Below are 23,489 nucleotides of genomic sequence, written 5' to 3'. Positions count from 1 at the left end.
ATGGTGGGATCCTTCAGGGGTCTAGGACATAAATCCACAGGGAGAAGGAAGCTAAGGTTACAATATACAGACTATTTCAGTCTTGCAGATGCCAAGACTGAGAATTCACATCACACTACATTAAACGAAATGAGATAAAATTGTATTTTGTATTATTTTAAGATTTCTCACTAAACCATTTAGCAATTATCTTTCCTAACTCGCAGGGAATGGGCGAGGCCCCAGAGGGCTATAGATGGGCAAACATAGTACCTATCTTTAAAAAGGGGAATAAAGAGGACCTGGGGAATTATAACTTTGATTTGGAAAGATATCGGAACAAATTATTAAACAATCAATTTGTAAGCACCTGGGGAATAATAGGGTTATAAGGAACAGCCAGCATGGATTTGTCAAGAACAAATCATGTCAAACCAACCTAATTTCCTCCTTTGATAGAGTTGCTGGACTAGTGGATGGCAGGAAGTAGTAGACATGATATATCTTGCTTTTAGTAAGGCTTTTGACACAGTCCCACATGATATTCTCAAACAAACTAAGGAAATTTGGAGGGCATATCTAGTGGGGTCCTATGCTATCCAATATTTTCATTAATGACTTGGATAACGTAGTGGACAGTTTGCTTCTAAAATTTGAGGATGACACCAATCAGAGTGGTTGTAAGCATTTTGGAGGATGGGATTAGACTTCAAAATGACTTTGAAAAATTGGAGAATTGGTCTGAAATCAAGATGAAATTCAATAAAAACAAGTGCAAAGTTCTACACTTAGAAAAGAAAAATAAAGTGCACAACTACAAAATGGGGAATAATTGACTACGTGGTAGTACTGCTGAAAAGGAGTCGGGGGTTATAGTGGGTCACAAACTGAATATGAGTCAACAATGTGATTCAGTTGTGAAAAAGGCTAATATTCTGATATGTACTAATAGGAGTGTCCTACGTAAGACACAGGAAGTAATTGTCTTGCTCTACCTTTTACTGGTGAGACCTCAATTGGAGTACTGTGTCCAATTCTGGGTGCAACGTCTTAGGAAAAATGTGGAAAAATTGGAAAGTCCAGAGAAGAGCAACAAAAATGATAAAAGTTTAGAAAACTTGACCAGTGCGGAATGATTTAAAAAATGGGGCATGTTTATTCTTTAGAAAAAGAAACTAAGGGGGGGGGACCTAATAACAGTCTTCAAATATGTGAAGGGCTGTTGTACAGAGGACAGTGATCAACCTATTTATTCTCCATTTCCACTGAAGGTAGGATAAGAAGCAATGGGCTTAATCTGCAACAATGGAGATTTAGATTACATTAGAGAAAAAACCCCTCTCACTGTAAAGTTATTTAAATTCTGAAATAGGCTTTTGAGGGAAGAATTTCTGGACAAATGCTCCATGAAACCAATCATACAACTGAAATACATCTATGATATTTTCATCCTCTGGACAGATTTAAACTCCCACATAGATTTCCACCACAATTTCAACAATCACCACCCATTCATTAAACTTTCTCTGGAACACTTGTACACCAGCATCAACTTCCTGTACACCACAATCAGCTTCAACAATGGAATCCTACAGACAGTTATATACAAGAAACCCAAGGATCACCACACCTACTTTTATTGATCCAGTAACTACCCACACACACACACACACACACACACACACACAACAATAAATCTTATCTACAGCCAGCCATCCAGATACCACAAAAAATGCTCTGCGGAGAAAGTTCGAGATATACACCTTAACACACTCAAAACCGCCTTCACCAAACAAGGAATCTCCACCAGAGAAGTAGATTGCATCATGGAATGGGCTGCCCAAATACCCCATGAGAACCTGCTTCAGTACAGACATAAAACCCCTTCCAACCACACTACCTTAGTTGTCACCTAGCATCCCACAGTGGACCCTATATGGGGTATTATCAAACAACTGTAACCCATACTTGATGGGAACTCTATCTTGAAATAAATCTTTCCTGAACCCTATCTTCTGGCCTTCAAACAACCCCCAACCTCTCCAAACTCATCACCAGAAACAAACTCCCCACAGGCCAAGGTACACCAACTCAAAGCAGCAGCAGACCGTGCCCGAACAAGAGATGCAAAATCTGTAGACATATCTCCACTGCTACAAGAATCAATATTCCTCGCAACACACCTTTCAAGATCCATGTGTCCTACATGTGCCTATCGCATCATGTGGTATACCTCATTCAATGCACTAAATGCCCTGATAACAACTCTGTGGATGAAGCCAGACAATCACTGTGCTCTCAAATGGACAAAAACACCATCTCACCAGTGGGTTAACACTTTTCACACAGCAATAACTCTATATCTGACCTATCAGTCCTCATCCTCAAAGGAAACTTGCACAACACTTTCAAAAGACGAGCCTGGGAGATTCAATTCATAATTGATAGATGCTAAAAGTCATGGACTGAACAGAGAGACTGGATTTACGGCTTATTAAAATAATTTGTATCCCATTAACCCCTCCACCACTTTTTGTCCTTTGGCTACAGGAATGTTAATGGGCCATTTTACCTTGAATAGTTTCTTATATTAACTACTGCGTTAACTACTTATGCTAAACTATCTGTTCCACCTTGTATTTAGCCGTGACACTCTGAGTATCTTCCTTAGATCTGAGAAAGAGTTCTGTGAAGCTGCTCGAAAGTTCATCTATCTCACCAACAGAAGTTGGTCCAATAAAAGATACTACCTCACCCACCTTATCTCAGGAAATCTGAACATAATACCCTTGGGTTTTGCTATCTTATTGCAAGGCAAAAATAATAAAATGCAAGTCTGTAACTGTATCTCAGGTAGAGTTGGGCAGGAAACAGTTTTTCCTCCCAGGGAAAATTTCCAAGAATTCAAAAAAATGTTCCCATCTCAAATCAGGATGAAATGTCAAAATCTGGGAAACTTAATGAACTGACAATCTCTACAAAATTTTGGTTCAGATCAATCTGAATCTTTCAATCCCTTTAGATTTTAAAACTTTTTTTTTTAATTATAATTAACAAATTTCAAAAGGGAAATTTTCATGTTTTCAAGGACTGGCTCAAACGTATAAATAACTGAATAAATAAATAAATAAATGAATGAATGAATGAATGAATGAATGAATGAATAAATAAATTTGAAACAATGAACTGTAAAGATGGTGCATATGTTTGTAACATCTGTCACAAAAAGAATCCCCCAAAGGCTCAGAAAGAAGAATCCTTGAGCAGTATGTTTGTATACATTGTCTATCTACAAGAATGGAGCAAACAGGCGGAGCAGAGAGACAATACAATATGCAAATATAGACCTGTGTTTGCAGAATTACCCAGTGCAGTAAATCCTCACTTAACGTTTGTATTTATGTTCCTAAAAAATTCTACTTTAAGCGAAATGATGTTAAGCGAATTCAATTTCCCCATAAGAATTAATGTAAATGGTGCTGGGGGCAGGGGTAGGGTACAGGGAATTTTTTTTCACCAGACAAAACACATGATATACATGTACAGTATACATTTTAAATAATTTTAAACAATTTAATACTGTAGTCACCAATGATGATTGTGAAGCTTGGTTGAGGCAGGGGCATAGAAGGGTTGGGGCACAGGGGCTTGTCCCACTCCACCTGCCCAACACTCCTGCTGGGGAGTGGGGTCAGGGTGTGGAGCTTGCCCCGCTCCACCTGCCTGGCATTCCAGGTGGAGAACAGGGTTGGGCACAGGGGCTTACCCTGGTTGGCCCGCCCAGCATTCCAGCCAGGAAGCAGGCAAACCCTAGACCACGCTCCATGGCAGAAGCGGGCGGGCAGAATGAAGCGAGCCAAACAACCTTATAATGGAACATTGCGAAACTTTAAACAAGTATGTTCTCTAATAGATCAGTAACCTAATAATGAAACAATGTTAACCGGGACAACTTTAAGTGAGGAGTTACAGTATCCTAGTGAGTTACTGAGCTGAATAGCTGAAATCTTACCTGAAATCGCAGCCCTAAGCAGGTGTTGAAGAAAATGAAATGTTTCTGGATACAGAGACCAGTTTTTTTGTTGTCATCTTTTTAAAGGGGTATTTTTATAGTAAGTGAAGTTTGAGGTGTTTATTAAACTGTCCATGTAATAAACTACTGTTTCACAGATAATCTGTACATTTGATGCCCAAATTTCACCATTCAATAAATAAATTAAGAGTATAACCGTGGTGCACGCTGTGTATTATACCGGGTAACATATATATAGAGGAAAATAGCCCCTCTGGTCTCGGGCACTATCTATACACAAAACTATGTCCTCAGTGAAGTTCCAGTTAAACATTGACACTTACAAGAATAAAGAAAAGGAGTACTTGTGGCACCTTAGAGACTAACAAATTTATTAGAGCATAAGCTTTCGTGAGCTACAGCTCACTTGCATCCGATGAAGTGAGCTGTAGCTCACGAAAGCTTATGCTCTAATAAATTTGTTAGTCTCTAAGGTGCCACAAGTACTCCTTTTCTTTTTGCGAATACAGACTAACACGGCTGCTACTCTGAAACTTACAAGAATGACACTACATTCTAGTGCACCACAGAGGATAGAAATGGCATTGATAGCAGTTCATCATGTGGTTCACCATTTGGTGTGGAAAGCCTATCCCCAAAACAGTGTTACTGAAGCCATACAATGCTCAGAGCATACCCTCCTACTTCCCTGAATTCCACTGGAATTCCGCACAGCACAGCAGGTGTAGCTGCTGAGGGCATTAGTGGGATGATGATCAAGAGGTTAGGTAGGCACTAAAGGAAAGCTTCTCTTATTTCAAGAGCATCTATCCCACCATGCATCCTTTTAAGTTGGGTCTATCTGGCCCAGGGGTAGACAACCTATGGCACATGTGCCAAAGGCGGCATGTGAACTGATTTTCAGTGGCACTCACACTGTCCGGGTCCTGGCCATCGGTCCGGGGGGCTCTGCATTTTAATTTAATTTTAAATGAAGCTTAAACATTTTAAAAACCTTATTTACTTTACATACAACAATAGTTTAGTTATATATTATAGACTTATAGAAATACTTTTTAAAAACGTTAAAATGTATTACTGGCACGTGAAACCTTAAATTAGAATGAATAAATGAAGACTCAGCACACCACTTCTGCAAGGTTGCCGACCCCTGATCTAGCCTATAAGAACATGAAGCAGCTGCCTGGGATTCTTTGAAAAGTGGACAACCTGATTGTTATACTGCTTCAAAATATTATCATCTTGTAGAAGATTCCCAATGACTTAAAAAAGTTATATATAACTAATCACAAATGAAATACCACTAAGGAAACTCATGCGCTTATATCCTGATAAATAGGATCTCAAACTTACCTTCCTCCCTGAGCAATAAGCTGTTATAATATTTACTAAACACTTCAAAGATGGTATGAGAAAATTGTTTTCAATGCACTCAAATCAAAATTAAATACTGACTAAACCAAAACTGCTGAATCATTACAGCAGGGTAGCCCACTTCTGGGTGCTGCGTGGCCACAAATGGGTGGATTCTGGCCTTGAAACCAGGGCATTCACCTGCAGGAAGATTACTCCCCTGGAGAAGGCTCCTCCAGTGATGTAGAGTCACAGTGTCTCCTACCCTACCACCCCTATGTTACTCCAGCTCTGGTATAAAGGACATTGCCAGGACTTTCCTACACCTCACCAATGTCTAGCTGCCATTTCATCCCTGCCTGCTGCTGTTAGCTGGCTAATCCAGGATCAGGGAAACATCAAAAGCCACTTTCATAGCCCTCCTGAGCTTCAGAGCCCTCTTTAGCTTTGGATCTAGGCCTGTGGCTACAGGTATTGGAATATTGTGTTTGTTGCAAGTAAATAAAGGGTGTTGGCATACTATATTAATTATAAATTTGGCAACAGAATTTTCAACTCTATCTTCTGTAATTTTCAGAATGCAAATGCCTAAAAACCAACGGACTACAGAACAATATTTATACTGGCTTCTCTTTTAAGTAATTCCCAAATATGATGTCCCTCGAGGCAATTCTTTACTTGAAGTTCATCTCCTAACCTTAAGGTCAATATTTACTTAATGGATCAGTAAATCTTGACGAGATCTTCAGTGGCTGTCAATCTAATTTGTATCACTAATTTGTAAACTAAATTCAATAAAGCCAGAGTTACTATAATTTTATTATCTTCAAATAAATTGTATTTCACTGTAACAAAAATATTTTAAATAGTTCCAGCTACAGTAACTATGACTGTTTTTCTGCATCACACATGGGTCTGTACTGTTACTGGCCTTTGCCAGGGTACATGGGAAAGCAGACTTTGCAAAGAGCCTTTACCTGTTATGGACACTACTCCACTGCAGTTGCTGTATATGGGAAGGCTACTCCCAGAGCATGCTCCCAACGGGATGCATTGTCCAAAGTTGTGGAGAGGAAGTTCAGCCATAACAGTCTCAATCTCTCTCTCTCTCCTTTGCACTAACCCACTAAGCAAGTCCGATATATTGTGGGGAGCAGATGCACCATTTGCACATTCCTTCTGCCTACCAGGTCACTTAGGAAGGCATCATGCCTGAACCCACCCAGAGGCAGTGCAGATCTGAATCTCTTCCCTGTACGACAGTGCCTAAATATCATTTACCTGTCAGTATGTTACAACAATATATGACTCAATGTACTGGATGTATATGTCAGATCATGCAAACACTACACATAACATTCAAATATAAAAAGTATAAATAATGAACTGGTAATCTAACAAGACGCATGCTATAATTCAACACTATCTTGACATGTTTGGTCACATCCCAACCATAATCCCTGGATGTTTGGTGAATAGTGCTCATGATGGGGTGTCCCAGACAAGCTCTGACTGGGTTAAAATGAGCCAATTAGCTTTAAGGCTGCACCTGGGGGAGAGTCAAGCTTGACTGATGAGCACTAATTGAAGATGAAGCCCAGCTGGGCAGGAGCAGTCTGGGCTTGTGTGATGCTTCACAGACCAGGTGCCTGCTCATGCCAAGGCCCTTATGCCTCAACTGAACACTGACTAATGCTTAACTGGAAACCAGTCAGGGTCACCTGCATATTTGTATTGTTAAAATAGATATTAGGTTTATGAAAATATGTTTAGACTTTATGAAATGCTTGTAAGTTGCTCCATGCATTAATCTCATTTATAATATCTGTATCCCATGTTATAAGGCAATATTTAAGTGTTTGCTCTACAACTGTAAAAGTGTTTGCACTGAAACCGCAAAACCACCAGTCAGGAGAGAAGCATTACCAAATGTTGAAATACTTGCTTACCACAGGTGGTGTTATCTCCTGCTCAACAAAAGAAGGCCGATGGACACCAGGCAAACCCTTGTGGAACATCAGAAGATAAAAGACTGTTGATTGCTTCCCCCCCATACCCATGAACAGGAGACATTCATAAGGACTCACCAAATAGTTTGAACTCTGGGGGGAAGAGAATAAAAATCCCTAGCAAGGGGAAACCGTGTTTCTATGCTGCTTGGACTTTGGGAGGGCAAGATTTCTAAGCATAAACAAGGGGTCCAGAGCTGCTTAGCCTGGTTAGCCCAAGAAGACATATAGGGTACATCTACACAGCAAAGAAAAAGCTACAGCTGGCTTGTGCTGGCTGACATGGGCTACCAGGGTTCAGGTTCATGGAGCTCTTTCATTGCTGTGTAGACTTCTGGACTCAGACTGGAGCCCAGGCTCTAGGACCCTGTGGGGCCAATCATGGAATTTTCTTCTCTGTGTAGACACACTCAGAGTTTGCATTTACAGCATCTTCTATTGCCTAAGACTGTAACTGGTATGTGTATGTTTACCTGCTTTACCCTGGCAAATATTTCTCTTATTTTTTTCTTAGTTAATAAATCTTTAGTTAGTTTATTATAGTATTGGCTACAAGCATTGTTTTTGGTGTAGGTGTAACTGACCTGGGGTAAGTAACAGGTCCTTTGGGACTGGGAATAACCTGAATATTGTTGTGATTTTTGGTGAAAGGGACCATCTATCACAAAGGCAAACTTAACTGGGTGGCAAGATAGACCGGAGTACCCAAGGAGACTATCTGTGACTATGTTAAGGTTGCTATAGTACTTGAGGAGTTCACACTTGATATTTGGTTAGTGAAATCTAAGTATAGAACTCACAGCCAGTTTGGGGTATATGCCCTGCTTCTTAACAGTCTGCCCCGAGATTGGTTTTCATGCTTCTGAGCCACTCCTGACAGCCTGACAGAAGTGGGTGACAGGAAGAGAGTCTATAGTCACTCTCCAGGCACAGAGAGGTGATTAGGAGGAAACCCAGTGAGGAACCAAAGCCCTGAGATCCTGTCCCCGATAGAAGGGATTTACCCAGAAGTATTCTGGGAGAAGAAAGCCCGTGGAACATGGTTTAGGAAGATGCTAAGGGAAAGACCAGTGAGGGTTGAGACAGCGTAGACCTTGGCTGCTGATGATAGGGTTCCTGGGCTGGAAGTTGGAGTAGCCAGTGGAACCAGGTTCCCCTACCAGCCACTGGGAAAGTGGCACAGGTTGGGAATTGCGGAAGACTGTCCGAGACTGCACACAGGCTGATTGTCTGGTGGGACTTGGCTGCACCGGAAGAGGAAAATTATATGGTGACTTTAATGGAGGGCTGAGTCACAAAGGAAAAGCACCCCAATTCCAAAGGGACAGAGAGAGATACCATGGAGCAAGCAACCAAAGGAGAGGGCAACAGAGCAGGAGGGAGCTAATTTCCAGATGTGGCCACAAGGAAGCCACCCACAGCAGTGAGTGTACCGGGTTAAAATGCTCAATAGAATGAGTAATCCCATTTAAACCAATTGCAGTACACACAGTAGTAAATGTTTGGAGGATCAGGCTCTTAAACTGCAAACCTCTTGGTCCTTATATTTGTTTCTGTATAGTGTTGGGCACCACCACAGCACAAGTAAAAATGAAAAAAAAAAAATTAGAGAGGAGACCTGGCTTTCATTCTAGTCTATAAAGCATAGGCAATATATCGTCATAATCTTCAATCAATATTCCACTACTTTATGATCCAATAGTATGTAATTGTTAATCAAAACAATTATTATTATGTATTTAGTTATACATCTTCCCTAGTCATTTTTTAAACTATTAAATTACTAAATGTATTTTACCACCCAACTTTTGAGAAAATTATTGTGATTTTGAAGATAGATTTATATTCTGTAGTATCTTCCATTTTTATTTTTTAGCTTGAGGATTAGTTTTGTTTTTTCTTGCTTTTTGGGGTTTGTTTTTCATACCTTAATAGATGAATGACATATATGGTAGCAGAATTATACCTGAATAATGCAAATTTTGAGTAGCAGTAGCTAGTAATCTATTTCAATATTGAAATTGCATGTTTGAAAGAAGCTTCATAATCATAATAGCCATTAGAGAAGGCCTGGGGTGATTATTATGAAATAATCATAGAGGGTTAGAGACATTAAATGACTCCCTATGCCTTGTGATATCATAGGGTTGTAATTATCTCCATTTACAAAACTTGCAGATGAATTAAATGTGAAATAGATCAGGGCAAAATTGTTTTTACATTATAAATAACCTCATAAATTGTAAAATATGACAGAATGTCCCTAGATGTCATTTTAAAGATACTGTAAGCGTCTGATTTATATCCATTCTGTAACTTCCATGGCTAAAAGGAAGGGCCCTGGACTAACAAAGAATATTCTTATATATCACTTTATTAATTTAAACATATCACTTATTTTTGCCAAATGTGGAGCAGTTTGAAGGAACAGAGGAAAACAATGACATTTATCTAACAAATAACCACAATAAAACCTGTCCTCTCTTCTGAGGTGAAACTGTGTCAGGCATTGATTTACCACTGATGATAAAGCAAACACTGTGCATCATCAATATAAGTGAGCTATCCTGGACAGTTCAATATTTTACTATGATTTCAAACACCACTTATATGGAAAACATGAAAGTGGACTGCTAAAGGAGATTAAGAAGATAAACACACTTAACGGTTATGTTTACCCATATTGGGATGAAAGTCTTAGACCAGAAAAGTAATTTCTTTTACAAGGAATAAAGTTCTGTCAGTTCTGAGAATTGGGCTTTAATTTCCATCCTGCACAATATTGCGCAATGGGAATCCGCAAGTGAGCTATGTAGGATCAAAGAGTTTGCTAAAATAACAACTGCAGAATAATTACAGGTGAACATTCCATTCCATTCTTCCACATCCATACTGGAAGAGTCCAGAAACACTTCTCAGTAAATCATCACTGAACCCCTGCCAACAAAATATAAAAAACAACAACAAAAAGTCTCTAGCAAAATAGCTTCTCTGTATTCAAATCAAACCACATATAGAAATTGCAAAAACATGTGACTGTTTAGTTATTGCTTACATTACAAGATAAGGTCATAAGAAGAGACTAAATTATACAACTTTCCTTTAGTAAATATACCCAGATTCATTACAAACCACTGTGTCATAACAACTCTGAAATTAGAGAACCCCAGTGTCACACTATTCTACAACTAAAACTCAATTTGGTATCCTGTGTGTTTTGGACAGGTACTGTTAATTGTCAGTATGTGAGAGTTAAGGTTAATTTTTGGCTTACTGCCTTGCATTCCTTTCATTTAAATTAGTTACCTCTAAAACCACCTTTTACTCCACCTGGTTCTTCACTCATTCCCTCCTTGTCAACTCATTGTGATCATATTTACCCCTTGGATGTGCAATATGTGATGGACCAGTGACAAAATAAAACTATAGTAATCTTTTGACTACAGCTGGAACAGAGTTTCGGAGACGTTTAACGGTGTGAGAACAAGGCACCATGGGCTGTGCTATGAGCGAGACAAGCCTCTGAGTGCTGTTTGCACTGGGCTCATGCCAGAGAACTCAACCAAAGGCCCTATAAATATCATTTCTATAGACTACCAACCCAACAATGACTATATGGTTTTTCAAATTGCTAGTGAACTGGGGACTGCAAACAGGCGAAGTTTGAGAGGGAGAGGAGATCCCCCTACTGAACGAATAAAGTGCAAGTACTCATCTTGGGGTGAGTGAGTTTGTTTAGCTGTTTGTGATTTTCTTTCAGTTACAGGGTCAGCTGGGATTGTGTGTTTGGGCACTGTTTGAGCCTTTGTCCTTGGATTATCCTTGATCAGCCACATTCAGCATAATGATCACCCTCTCCATTGTGTGATTAACAAAGAGAACACCTAAAAAGCCAGAGGCTAAGAAATCCAGGGGAGCTAGCGAACAGGGGAATTTGAGAGGGAGTTTGTAAGGGGGAGCCCTAATATAATCACTATGGTTGGGAAGGGCCAACATTGCTCCTGCCGCCTCCACCTATAATCCAGACAGAGAACCTAACCATGGATGCTTCTACCCAGATCCTGGTATGGATTTGCAGAGACTGTGACCTGCATTTCCCACTCTCACAAAGCCAGGCTGGGGGGGACCACCCAGTATGAAAGGTGCCTGCTGGTGGAATCTCTCAGAAAGCAGGTGAGAGAATGACAGAAGCAGCTAGCTGGGCTGAGGAGCATCAGTGCCCACAAAGAATTCATTGGGAGTATTCAGATGGAGATGTCTAAGTCTGAGGAAGTTATCCAGCTAGAGAAGTCTGCTGTCAGGCCACCAGAAGAGGAGGATGTGGTTCCATCACAGGGAGGACACTGGCTGCTGATTACTTCTGGGAGCAGGCAGTGTTCCACCCCACTACCAACCTACACACCAAAATGATGAAGAACTGTTATGCTGTCCTGGCAAAGAGCAACGAGGAATCACCCCCAGAGGTGGAGGAGAAGAAGCCATGTACCCCAAAGCTGAGAGGAGTGCAGCCACCACTACCAGGAGGAAATGTAGGGTAGTGGTGGTTGGTGACTCTCTTCTGAGAGGGACAAAGGCACCCATCTGTTGGCCTGACATGGCATCCCGGGAGGTATTGCTGCCTGTCAGGGGCTCGTATCCAAGACATTATAGAGGGACGGCCAGGAATCATCCAGCCTTCTGACTACTGCCCCATGCTACCATTGTTACAAAAAATGCGAACATCATTCTGGGATGTATTAGCAGGAGTGTTGAAAGCAAGACACGAGAAGTAATTCTTCCACTCTATTCTGTGCTGATTAGACCTCAACTGGAATAGTGTGTCCAGTTCTGGGTGCCATAATTCAGGAAAGATGTGGACAAAACTAGAGAAAGTCCACAAAAGAGCAACAAAAATAATAAAAGGTCAAGAAAACAACTTATGAGGGAAGATTGAAAAAACTGAGTTTGTTTAGTCTGGAGAAGAGAAGACTGAGGGGGACATGATAACAGTTTTCAAGTACATAAAAGGTTGTTACAAGGAGGAAGGAGAAAATTTGTTCTCCTTAACTTCTGAGAATAGAACAAGAAGCAATAGGCTTAAATTGCAGCAAGGGTGGTTTAGGCTGAACCTTAGGAAAAACTCCTTTACTTATCAGGGTGGTTAAGCACTGGAATAAATTTCCTAGGGAAGTTGTGGAATCTCCATCATTGGACAAACACCTGTTAGGGATGGTCTAGATAATATTAGTCCTGTCTTGAGTGCAGGGGGCTTGACTAGATGACCTCTTGAGGTCCCTTCCGGTCCTACGATTCTATGGTTCTTGGATCCTTTCAGTAAATCAGTAGATTATTACATGTTTTTAAAAACATCCAGTTTATTGGCTTGATTGTGATATCATTATATCTGCTCTTTTTTTGGCCTGCTTAACATAATTAAAAATAATATGAACATATGGCCCTTTATTGTTTATAATTCACAAGTTGTGTTTCTTTCCTAGAATGTAGTGAACATCTAAGTACACAAGTAACAAGCATCTATGAGAAAAAAGAAAAAAAAGGGGGGGGGGTGAGAAAAGGGAATTTTTCTTCTTATATTTTCCTTACTTATATATACAGCTGGTCAAAAAATTTCAAACAAAGTTTTTTCATCAAAATCAGTATTTTCTATCAGAAAATGTTGATTTTTATGAATTTTTTCAATTTTCCAAATGCATATTTCAAAGCTAAGCTAAATATTTCCTTTCAAAATATTGATTTGATCTGAAACATTCCATTGATGTGCACATGGAAACAATGAGACACAGATATCCTAATGTGGTTAAATGCAGAGGCTGCAACTTTACTTAAAACTACAGTACTACCCAACTGGAGTGACAGCCCAAAACTACTCAGCCGGGTTGTTCCATTGCTGATCTCAAGAGGCACAAATGGCCCTCATGTACTATAAACCTGAGATTAAATGTGAAGGCCATGCCCCCTCTATACTCTTAGGTCTGTCTCAGGGCCCCAACTGGAAGCCAGAGTCTTGACCCATCCATTCCTCCACACCAGAGATAGGAGAGATAAGACAAAGAGAGCCACAAGCTGCATTACACAGAGGCAAACCCAACGTGCAAAATCATGCCCAGGACCAATACCCAAGTAGATTGCTGACTTACAGACTTCAGTCAGACCTTTTCTAACCCAAACCACCACATGCATCTGCCAAAGTTGTGACAATTGTAACTTCAATGCCATAAACATGCCAGATGGAAGGTAAAAAAAATCCACACATCGGTTTTCCAATTTTGCCATATCCTTCCAAAAATCCCTTTCAGAACATAAAACTGGTGAGCAGCCAAGCCCCCAGCATCTACAGAGATCCAGAAACTAGATCAAGGGTGAGGCTGAAACAGGAAGTTCACAATGAGCAAACAGTATCAACTCCCACTTTCCCCCTGCACATTTCACCTCCCCTATGTGGGAGCCAATCACATGGATGAAGCATCATCTCCACCACCCAGGGTGTATTTTGAAAATACACATTTTTTTTCTAATTGACATTTTGTTGTCATTGAAAATGTCAGCAATTGGAAGAACAAGCTGTTTCCTATGCAACTTGGAACATGCATGATCACTTGTGCTTTTCTAATTCCAGCCAAAAACATCTCATTTTCAAAATCACCAAATTTGGAAGGGTAGGCAAACCGGCAGCAAAATTCAGTCAAGAACAATAGTGGACATAGGAATGAGCCACAGCTCTGACCTAGTAGACCTCTCCTTCCCAAAGCAATTAAAACCCCAAATGAATAATCAAGGTAGGCGAAAAGCTCACTCTACAATACATGGCCAATGCAACAATTGACAAAAACTGAACAACTCTGTAACAATCTCCAACTTTGAGCAATATCCAAGGCATTCAATATCATGCTGATGTTTTCTCTGCCCATTACTCCCCTTTTTACACCAAACTTGGCCCTATAGCTTTCCCTGTTACCCCCCCTTGACCTGAGGGCTAGTCAAAATTCAGAACTCCAAACTGGGAAGTTCCAGTTTGAAGTTAAAATTGATGGTGACTGGTATCTTCTAGATGCAATTTTCTTCATGTCAAGGAATGTACAAAGTCCTGTCTCTCTGAACAGAGAATGAACCAAGAACAACAGGAGCAGTTTCTTAGCTTTCAGCCCTCAAGCCTCTTTACCCAGTACAGACCCAAAAACTCTCTAACTTTTTCCTCGATCACACTGTGCTTATAGGCTCCTGCATGGCTTTCTTGCCCCCTCTCCCTCTCTCTGTTTTTGTCTGTTCTCTGTTTCTGTCTATTCTCTCTGACACCCCCATCCACCTGGACACAATACCCAGTCAACCCATCTACCCACCTGGTGCTAGTTTCTGAACAGACTTTATTAGGCCTTGTTGTGGATGTGACTCCTTAACAGTCTCTTACAGCTATCTTAAATGGATTCATTTACATATAAGCTTGAGTGAGTTAATTCCCATAACAAGATTACACTCAGCTCATAACACACTGTAGAGAAAGGAAGGGTAGGAGAGCCCTATGGTGCTGTCACACTAAGTGTCCTCACTAACTCAAAACATCTTCCTAACCCTAATCAAGGAGTCCCGTATGACTATTGATTTTAGAATTCTTTAGGCAAACTACTAAGTATCCAACATACTTCTTTTCTACGCAAAAAATTTTTAAAAAAGTATGCATGTGGCACTTGCACAAAGAGGAACTAAAAGATATTCAAACTCCAATTTAAATGCAGTGCACATTTCAATTCAATTCAAAGTCAAGTGCTTCCATGTTTAGGGCCTGGTTCACTTCTCACAGACACAGGTATAAATTATGAGTAACTCCATTTCAAACAATAAATTTATCCCAGTGTGAAACTGGTATAAGTGAGAGTAAAATCAAGCTGCCAATGTGAAAAGTGCCGTTCACATTCCTTCCAAGTAGGTTGCATACTGTATGCCTAGTCACAATAAAAACAAATCCAGATGTCACACAACAAACAGTACAGTATGTACTACTGACATTAATGTTTAGCTATCAATAGATTATGTAGTAGGCTAAATTAATATAGAAAATGAGGTATAAGAATGAGTTTTAGTTCTGGGTTTTAAGAACTAGATACATGTTTGTATACAAACAGATTCTACTGTAATTACTCTCTGCCCTAGAGTAACTTGTTCTCATTCACACTAAGGACTGGTCTACACTACAGATATAAGGGTAGCAGCCGTGTTAGTCTGTATTCGCAAAAAGAAAAGGAGTACTTGTGGCACCTTAGAGACTAACACATTTATTTGAGCATAAGCTTTCATGAGCTACAGCTCACTTCATCGGATGCATTATGCTCAAATAAATGAGTTAGTCTCTAAGGTGCCACAAGTACTCCTTTTCTTTTTGCGACTACAGATTTAGATCAACCTAACTCTCTAAGTGTCTACACTAAAATGTAGCTCCCTTCAGTGCTCTCCGTAGGTTCCATCACCCTCCACCTCTGCGAGAGGTGTAGTGCTTAAGTCGATTTAGTTAGGTTGACACAGTGTTAGTGTAGATACTGCACTGGTTACATCAACTGTTGCTTCCTATCAGAAGCCATCCCACAATGCTCCACACTGACAGTTAAATCAGTGCAAGTGCTCCTGTCAGGACATGCACCAACAACAAAGGGAGCATAGTGTGGATGTGCAAAAGCAATTTAATTACTGCAGTGGCTGTACATGGATGTAGCTTAGGGAGACCTATTTTTGTAGTGTAGACTGTAGTGCAAAGGGGTCTTAAATGGATATAAACCTTTACACCCACTCTAAGGTTTCTCTAAATAGCCAAACTGATGTAACAGGGCCTTAGTGTCAACGAGAATGTGGCTGTTTGTCCCTTAACATAGTCCTTATGGAAACAAAACATGGCACCATCTACCTCTAATATTGCCTTAGGTCAGTTAAATAAAGGAATTATTTTTTCCTAATATTCTCTTTTCAATTAATTTTCTGAATTGGCATCACACGGTCAAATGAATAAACATCTCAAATATGTTTGCAGGTATACCAACCCCAATATGAACCACAAGACAAAGTAAAACTTAAATGTTCTATAACAAAGCGTTTTTTAAAAAGAGGGCACTGGATTTCCAGCTGTGCTTTATAATAAATTTGTTTTCCACTAACTGATACCTACTTTTCAACCTATGAGCATTAGGCTCTTCACCCAAATATTTTGATGGGATATTCAGTCTAATATCATGTAGTAAAAGACTTTTCACAAAAAATAAAAGGACAAGCTGATCCATATTCCCAGTTGGCTTTGCAATCGACACAAGCATAGTTTCATGGTATTAAATGCTGAAAGAACCAAGTAACAGCTGTTTCAAAATGCCATGTGTTCATCTTCAAAGATGATAACCAGGCATTTTGGTACGGGAAAATATGGCTGCAGCAGAACAAAATGTTTGGGAACATATTTAATCAAATGACAAATGTGTTTCAAAGTAAATTTGACCAGAGAGTGTTTCTTACTTTTGGCTTTATTTTAGATTAGCATAATCTCTCATTCTCTCAGCATTTTATAGTGCTCTAGTAAGTAGATGACAGACTAAAAGAATCATACCTGAAAAGGCTTAGTACTTGTAATATTGAGTGTTTGTCTTATCCATCTGTTGCCTTGATTTCCAAACTTCTGCCATAGCAGATGACCCCTTGAGTTGCTCAAAATTCTCCAGAAGACTGACAGCCTATAAATGTGTTTTCCAAACATATGATAATGAAAGCGGAAAATGCAGCTTTTATTGCCGTGAGTGAAAGTGCTGTTAAAGATCGGACTCAGCAAAACTGCTCTATTTTGGAACACTTGAGGTTCTGAGGATTCTATGTAGAGATAATGCCCCTGGACTGTGCCCAAAGTATGATCCTTTATTGGTCCTGTTTCAAATGTGGAAGTTGGGCCCCTGTTTCTGGTCCAGTCAAAGTCATCATCCATGTCCTGGTTCCAGTTGCACAGCCCATTTTCAAAGTTACACTGTAGCTCAGATTCTGAAATATGTAAATACAGACCTTGTCAAATGAAGGCAATATGCTACATCAAACAAAGTGATCTACTAGAATTTGCTTTTTCTCCTCACAGAGTTAATCTCAGTGTAATTAATTATATTTAAACCAGTCTGAACAAGAACCAAGGACTAGATGCTTTCCTCACATATATGTGGCAATACACACACACTCAGTGGAACTTATGCTAAAGTATCATGATAAATTCTGTCCCTAAATTGAAACTTGATTGGACAAACCACTAGAAAAATATACTGTAGGAAAGTGGTTCTCAACCTTTCCAGATGACTGTACCCCTTTTTAGGAGTCCTGCCACCTTGAGAGTAAGCCCAAGCCCCGCTGCCTGGGGCTGAAGCATATAATTTAGCTTCACGTGGCCCTTGCGACATGGGGGCCCAGGCAGTTGCCTTGCTTGCCATCCCTTAACACCAGTCCTGCACTTGCAACTCCCCTAAACCCATCCCATGGCCCCCCTGAGGTTCACAACCCCTCAGGTTGAGAAGCACTGATCTAGATGAGTTGACATACCCCATGGAAGACCTCTGTGTATCCAAGGAGTACACATACCCCAGGTTGAGACACTTAGGATACAAACTTGGATAGGAAGGGAGAATGGAATGTGTGTCCTCATAGTTTGCATTCTTTCTTGCAGGAAAAAAGACTTAAAATTAGGTTTTAAACTCTTATTAACCTTCAGTACTCAAACTAATTAGATATAGGCCAAGGAGCCAATTTTGGATCCAGATTAGTTTTAGGCTAGAATTCAGGGGCCAAACTGAATGAAGGTTCCAGTTTGGTTGCAATGGGGCCAAAATGTAATGTGTTTTTTTTTGCAAGATTTCAGCCCCAAATGACAAATCTCCTAGTTGCATATATTCAGGGCTCTGTTTAACACTGTAAATGTTATATTATACTATTATATTTGTTCAACTTCTTAACCTGGGAATTGAGGGAAGAAAAAATAAATAGAAAAGCAAAAGCAGTGGAAATGTGTGGGAATATGAGAAAAAGGAGGATACCTTAGTACAGAATCTACAGCGTGGATACAGAATCAATCATCAATACACCATAGAGTGAATACTCATGTTGAGAACAGCTCACACCACCTTGTGCAACATTAAAACTTTATTATACTAATTTATACTAATAACCCAGAAAGATTAAGGCCACATATTAAAGGCTTCTCATCCTAGCCTCCATTTGTGTGCACACCAATTTACAACGTGGTCTCCAGTTGTGTGCCCACCTCTTAGCTCCTCCATCCTATAGTGGCACTGTGGCTTCCTATCTCACCATCAACATGAAGCCTCTTCCTCTTGACTTGTGTACCAGATTAGACTCTCCCCAGGATCAGTCTTGGTGTCTAACTGCTTTTCATAGCCTTCTGCATTTTATATAACAAGACAGCCCATGTAAGTTAATGTTAATATCAGGATTTAGGCAAAATTAAATCTGTTTAGTAATTTTAGTTTTTTTACATAAAGGTTATATATTAGCAAAAACGCTATTGATGAAGAGTCACAAATTTTTTTCCATTAGATTAAGGAATAATCTATTTATTTTAAAATTAACAGAAGTTTTCCATTAACACTCAACCTTTTCACCTCTGTATAGGATTAAATGCAGCCTGACAAAAAGAAGTTACTTGATTTAGGAAAGCAGAAAGTGTTGCATTTCAGGAATGAAAAAGATAATAGAGTGAACACATGCCAAAGAAAGCATAAGCCTCATTTGACGCCTCTTCACTGGTAAATTATTTGGCTCATCTGTGACTTGAACTGGAGGTCTATGGATCACAAAGTGATTGTGGTAGGAAATGAGATAAAGCAGACTCTCCACAAGACATGACTTGCAATAAGAGTGGCACCTTCCAAAAATTCAACCAATGGCAGGGTGAAACCATCACAAATCTCCCTCTATCCGAAAAATTCTCCCCTGCTACTGTAACTCACTCTGATCTGCATAATTTAGACACCTCAGGATGTGATAATGTATTTGATATTTATTAATTTTGATATATGTTAATGTTCTTCTTGCCTTAAAATTTATGAGTGCATGCATGGAGGAAAAGCCAATAGCAGCAGGGTTCTGAAACACTGAAAGGCAAATGTCATGAATGTGAATATACAGCAGCTTTTTTTCCATTTTAAGAGTTCTTCCTTAGAGGGGGATAGTTAATCTCACTGTCACTACTATGACCAATTTGTGACACTACATCCCACATCCATACCCACGAGGGTACGATTATGATATGATTATGATGCAATTTGTACAAGATGAGTCATAAGGTGTCATTGGAAAAGTTATGTTTTACTGAATATGATAATCCTATTTGTATGCATGTATCATTTTGGGGCCTGAAGTTATGAATATTGACTATGTATCTGTATTTCAAACGTGGTTACGCTTGGGTGACACCCTGTTATGTTGGATCATATTAAAGAAATTCTGTATTAAAATCACAAATGAGTTTGATTCCCAATAGTTTAAATTTGAGGGTATTACTAATTAAGAGGTCTCTTGGTTTTTGGTCTTTTGTTTTTACTGTTTCTCTTCCTCTCTGTGTGAAATTTTTCAAGCTAATTGTGTTAGTACATCCTAAAACAGAGTCTGTTCTCAAAGCAATACTTTGTAACAACAACTACTTACACACAGAGACTCAAAGCAATACTTTGTAACAACCGAAACAGCACACAGAGACTCCCCGCCCTTTTGTTGTATTTATCTCACTTTGTTAACAATTGTGATTAAAATAGAGATAGAGGATTTATGTGGATGGATGCTTGTTGTGGATAATAAATGAATGATAGGGAGGTGCCAGCCTGAGAATCTAGTGTCGATTGGCCGAAGAAGGCGTCAAGTGGAAACAACCAGAGGACTCCCGGGGGGCAGACTGGAATCTACCCAACAGCCCCAAGAATGGGAGAACCAAAGGACAAGATAACATCTGGCAGCACGGAGCCGTTAGAAATGTGCCATCTGCTGATTGATTCAGCAACAGCATGATTGAAGCAATTCCCATAGACTGGCATAAGAATAAATTCCTATAAAAATGGACTCTAGAAACTGAGAACTTTGGGGTCTGATTCTGCAAACCAACTTCCAGGAGCATCAGATGAGCATCTGACAAGGCCCTGCTCCCTCCTTGTGTCCAGGCCTCTGACCAGTGGCTTGGCAAGAGCAACTCTAAGGCTGTTAACTATGATAACAACCTTGCTGAACCTCTGTGTGTGTATGAACGAATGTATGAATAAATATGAAACTGAATGGAACGTTATAGCTATAACTAATGGCTTCCTATGATTCTTTCTGTATTCACAATACTTGTGGCATTTTGCCTTATCCCCTTTAATAAGATCCTGCTGGTTTTTATTTTATTGGTATAACAACGCATGAGGCAAAATGCTTCCAGCCTAGACATCCTTAGAACACTCCAGACAGCTTGTAAGTAATGGCTGCTATGACTCAGCAAGGTTTGCAAGGGCATGTGACCAGAACACATGACACTGATCTCCATTTTGGGTGCCTGTATTTTTCCACAAACTGGTCTGGGAACCAAGTTTGAAACATATGGTTCCTGCCATATGGAAAAGGTATAAATAGCAGGGAATGACATCATCTGTTCTTCTTCACTCCCCCACAACTCAACAGCTGAGGGAAGCTCCGAAAGAAAAGGACTAGGAACAGGGGTGAGGAGTCCAAGCTGCAAAGCAAGTGCAGATTGTGCCTTGAGAATCTGAAAGCCTGTTTGTATCATCAGTCAGGATGAGAATTTGTGCATTCATATCCAATCTTTCTAGTATACCAAGTTTAGGTTGCAGTTTTGTTTATTTATTAGGTAATCTGATTTGATCTGTTTGCTAGCACCTATAATCACTTATAATCTATCTTTTGCAGTTACTAAGCTTGTTTTGTTTTAAATCAAAACCGGTGTGCCTTTAAGTGAAGTGCCTGGGAAAAAATCGTAGTTTGGTTAAACAAGTTTTTTGCATATTCCTCTCCACATTAAAGGAGAGGCGAACTGAGTAATAAATTCGTACTGGTCAGGGTTTTGACCAGGGCAGGACAATACAGCTCTGGGGTTCTAGCTTGGGAAGCTCGGGGTTATCTTGGCTGTAGCCTCTCTATTGTTGGTTCATGTAGTGGCTGGCCAAAGCCTGCATGTAACTGGTGCGGGTGTAAGACCAGGAGCGGTCTATTGCCTGTCACAGCAGCACAGTGTTGAGAGGAAGCCCAGGCTGGTGAGTCAGAGGGCTCAGTGGAACCCCAGTTCCAGGTGGCACCATGTGGGTGGAGGGAAACCGTCTCCCTATTACCTCCATAATATACAGAATTGGAGGATATTATTCCCCACAGTATGTCAACATCTCATATAAATATAGATCTTCACCATGCTTCATCTATTTAAGGAAAGTTAACATATTAAACAACAACAAAAAACCCTAGCACACATCATATTACCACTCTGAGAATTCTATTCTGAACAAGGAGTGCCTTTCTATATTTTATAGAAAATACAGAAATATGGCCACATTTCTAATAAAGAAGATTGTAGAAAATGAAAACAAATATGCACAGACCAAAGAGTTAACTTCTAGAGCACATCAGGTGCATATGGCACCAGTCAATCATTTGAAGATTGTATTTCAACAATAGATCTATTCATCCCTAGTGTAAGCAGTGCAACTTCCAGGGCTGAAAGTGGTCATTATAACAACTTTGTTAATGGACAAGGAACAGAACTGAAAGTACTTACTGCAATTGTCCTCATCAGATCCATCCCCACAATTATCCACGAGATCACACACCAATAAACTGTCGATGCAAGCCTTTGTGTCTCTGCACCAGAAACGATCAGGACCTTCACAGCTTACTGCTGGAGGTGGAAGAGCACAGTTCTCGAAAGTTATATCATCAATTGCTGAGACACCATCATAAAATCCAAGGCTGACTTTATACAGTGATAATTGGAAGGGCCATGGGAGGCGGCCAAGCTGAATGAAAGCTTTTAACCACTGCTTTCCTTGATTATAGTATACCCTCCAGAGGACAGTAGCATTTTTCAGTCCATGAACATGTAATTGCATCTCTGCTGCTCCAACTGACTCTCCATAACTGTAATACCTGAAAAGGCAGCGGAAAAGTCAAAAGGTACAAATGATGAGGATGAATCATGTTAAATATACTGGGCCAGTATCAGCTCTGTTATAATTCTATGGAATTGAATGGAATCACCCCGGAATGAAGTCAGTCCACAGAGCCCACATCCAGTTCAGCAGCAATTCACACCATTCTGTATGTGATCTCATTGTCGTACCATAGCTATATTAGGCAGACTTGGCTGATAGATGAATCATGGACACTTCTGAAGAAATTAAAACTATGATGGAGGAAGGATTCTTAATTAACTTAGAATCCACAATTGTACAGAGAAATTCTCCTTCATAGTAACCAATGAACACAACACACTCACAGGCAAAATATTAATTGTATGAATGTAATTCAACAGATAAATTTAAAGTTTCATTGAAGAAAAACAAAAATCTAATGAATGCAAGAACATGTCTTTCTTTCACCATAATTATTAATGACACTTTGCACTCCATCCAATGATCTTAAAGCACTTAAACATTAATGCTTACGACATCCCCATGAGTTTAATATTACTATATCCCTCTTACATTTAGAGAAACAGAAATTATGTGACTGGTACAACAGTGACACAGCAAGTCAATGCCAGAACTGGGAATAAAACCAGAACTTTTGACCTCGAGTCCCATATTCTAACCACTAAAACAGACTTGCCTCCCATTGACTACAGTACCAGTCTTTGATAAGAGGAGAAATGAGGTCATTTCCAATTAACTCTTACTTCAGAAAACCAATTCTGAATTTTATTACTGAACAAAATTTTAGCAACGACAAACTTGTTCATTTAAAAATAAGCACCACCATGAACTTTAACACACAAATCTTGGTTAACTTTCCCCACCATCCTGCATTTAAAATTTTTTTTGTTCACTAAATCATTTGATAAAGCCTGTCATTCTGAAATTTACAGCTTGATTTAGAATCTCCCAGAGGCGTTGATGAGCCACTAG

The 23,489-nt window shown here is 39.7% G+C and overlaps 1 protein-coding gene across 1 annotated transcript in view; it reads right to left on the bottom strand.

Moving 5' to 3' along the window:
- Positions 1–23,489, bottom strand: part of MALRD1 (MAM and LDL receptor class A domain containing 1) — a 481,748-nt gene that overhangs the window by 302,426 nt on the left and 155,833 nt on the right. The window contains 2 exon segments of the mRNA XM_043509412.1: positions 16,952–17,373; positions 22,145–22,512. Of these exon segments, the coding sequence (XP_043365347.1) occupies positions 16,952–17,373; positions 22,145–22,512 (790 nt within the window).

This window comes from Dermochelys coriacea, chromosome 2 (assembly GCF_009764565.3).
Source record: "Dermochelys coriacea isolate rDerCor1 chromosome 2, rDerCor1.pri.v4, whole genome shotgun sequence".
In the NCBI taxonomy this organism is placed as follows: Eukaryota; Metazoa; Chordata; order Testudines; family Dermochelyidae; genus Dermochelys; species Dermochelys coriacea.
Note: the sequence above shows the minus strand (reverse complement) of the source record. Positions and strands in the feature narration are given on the sequence as shown.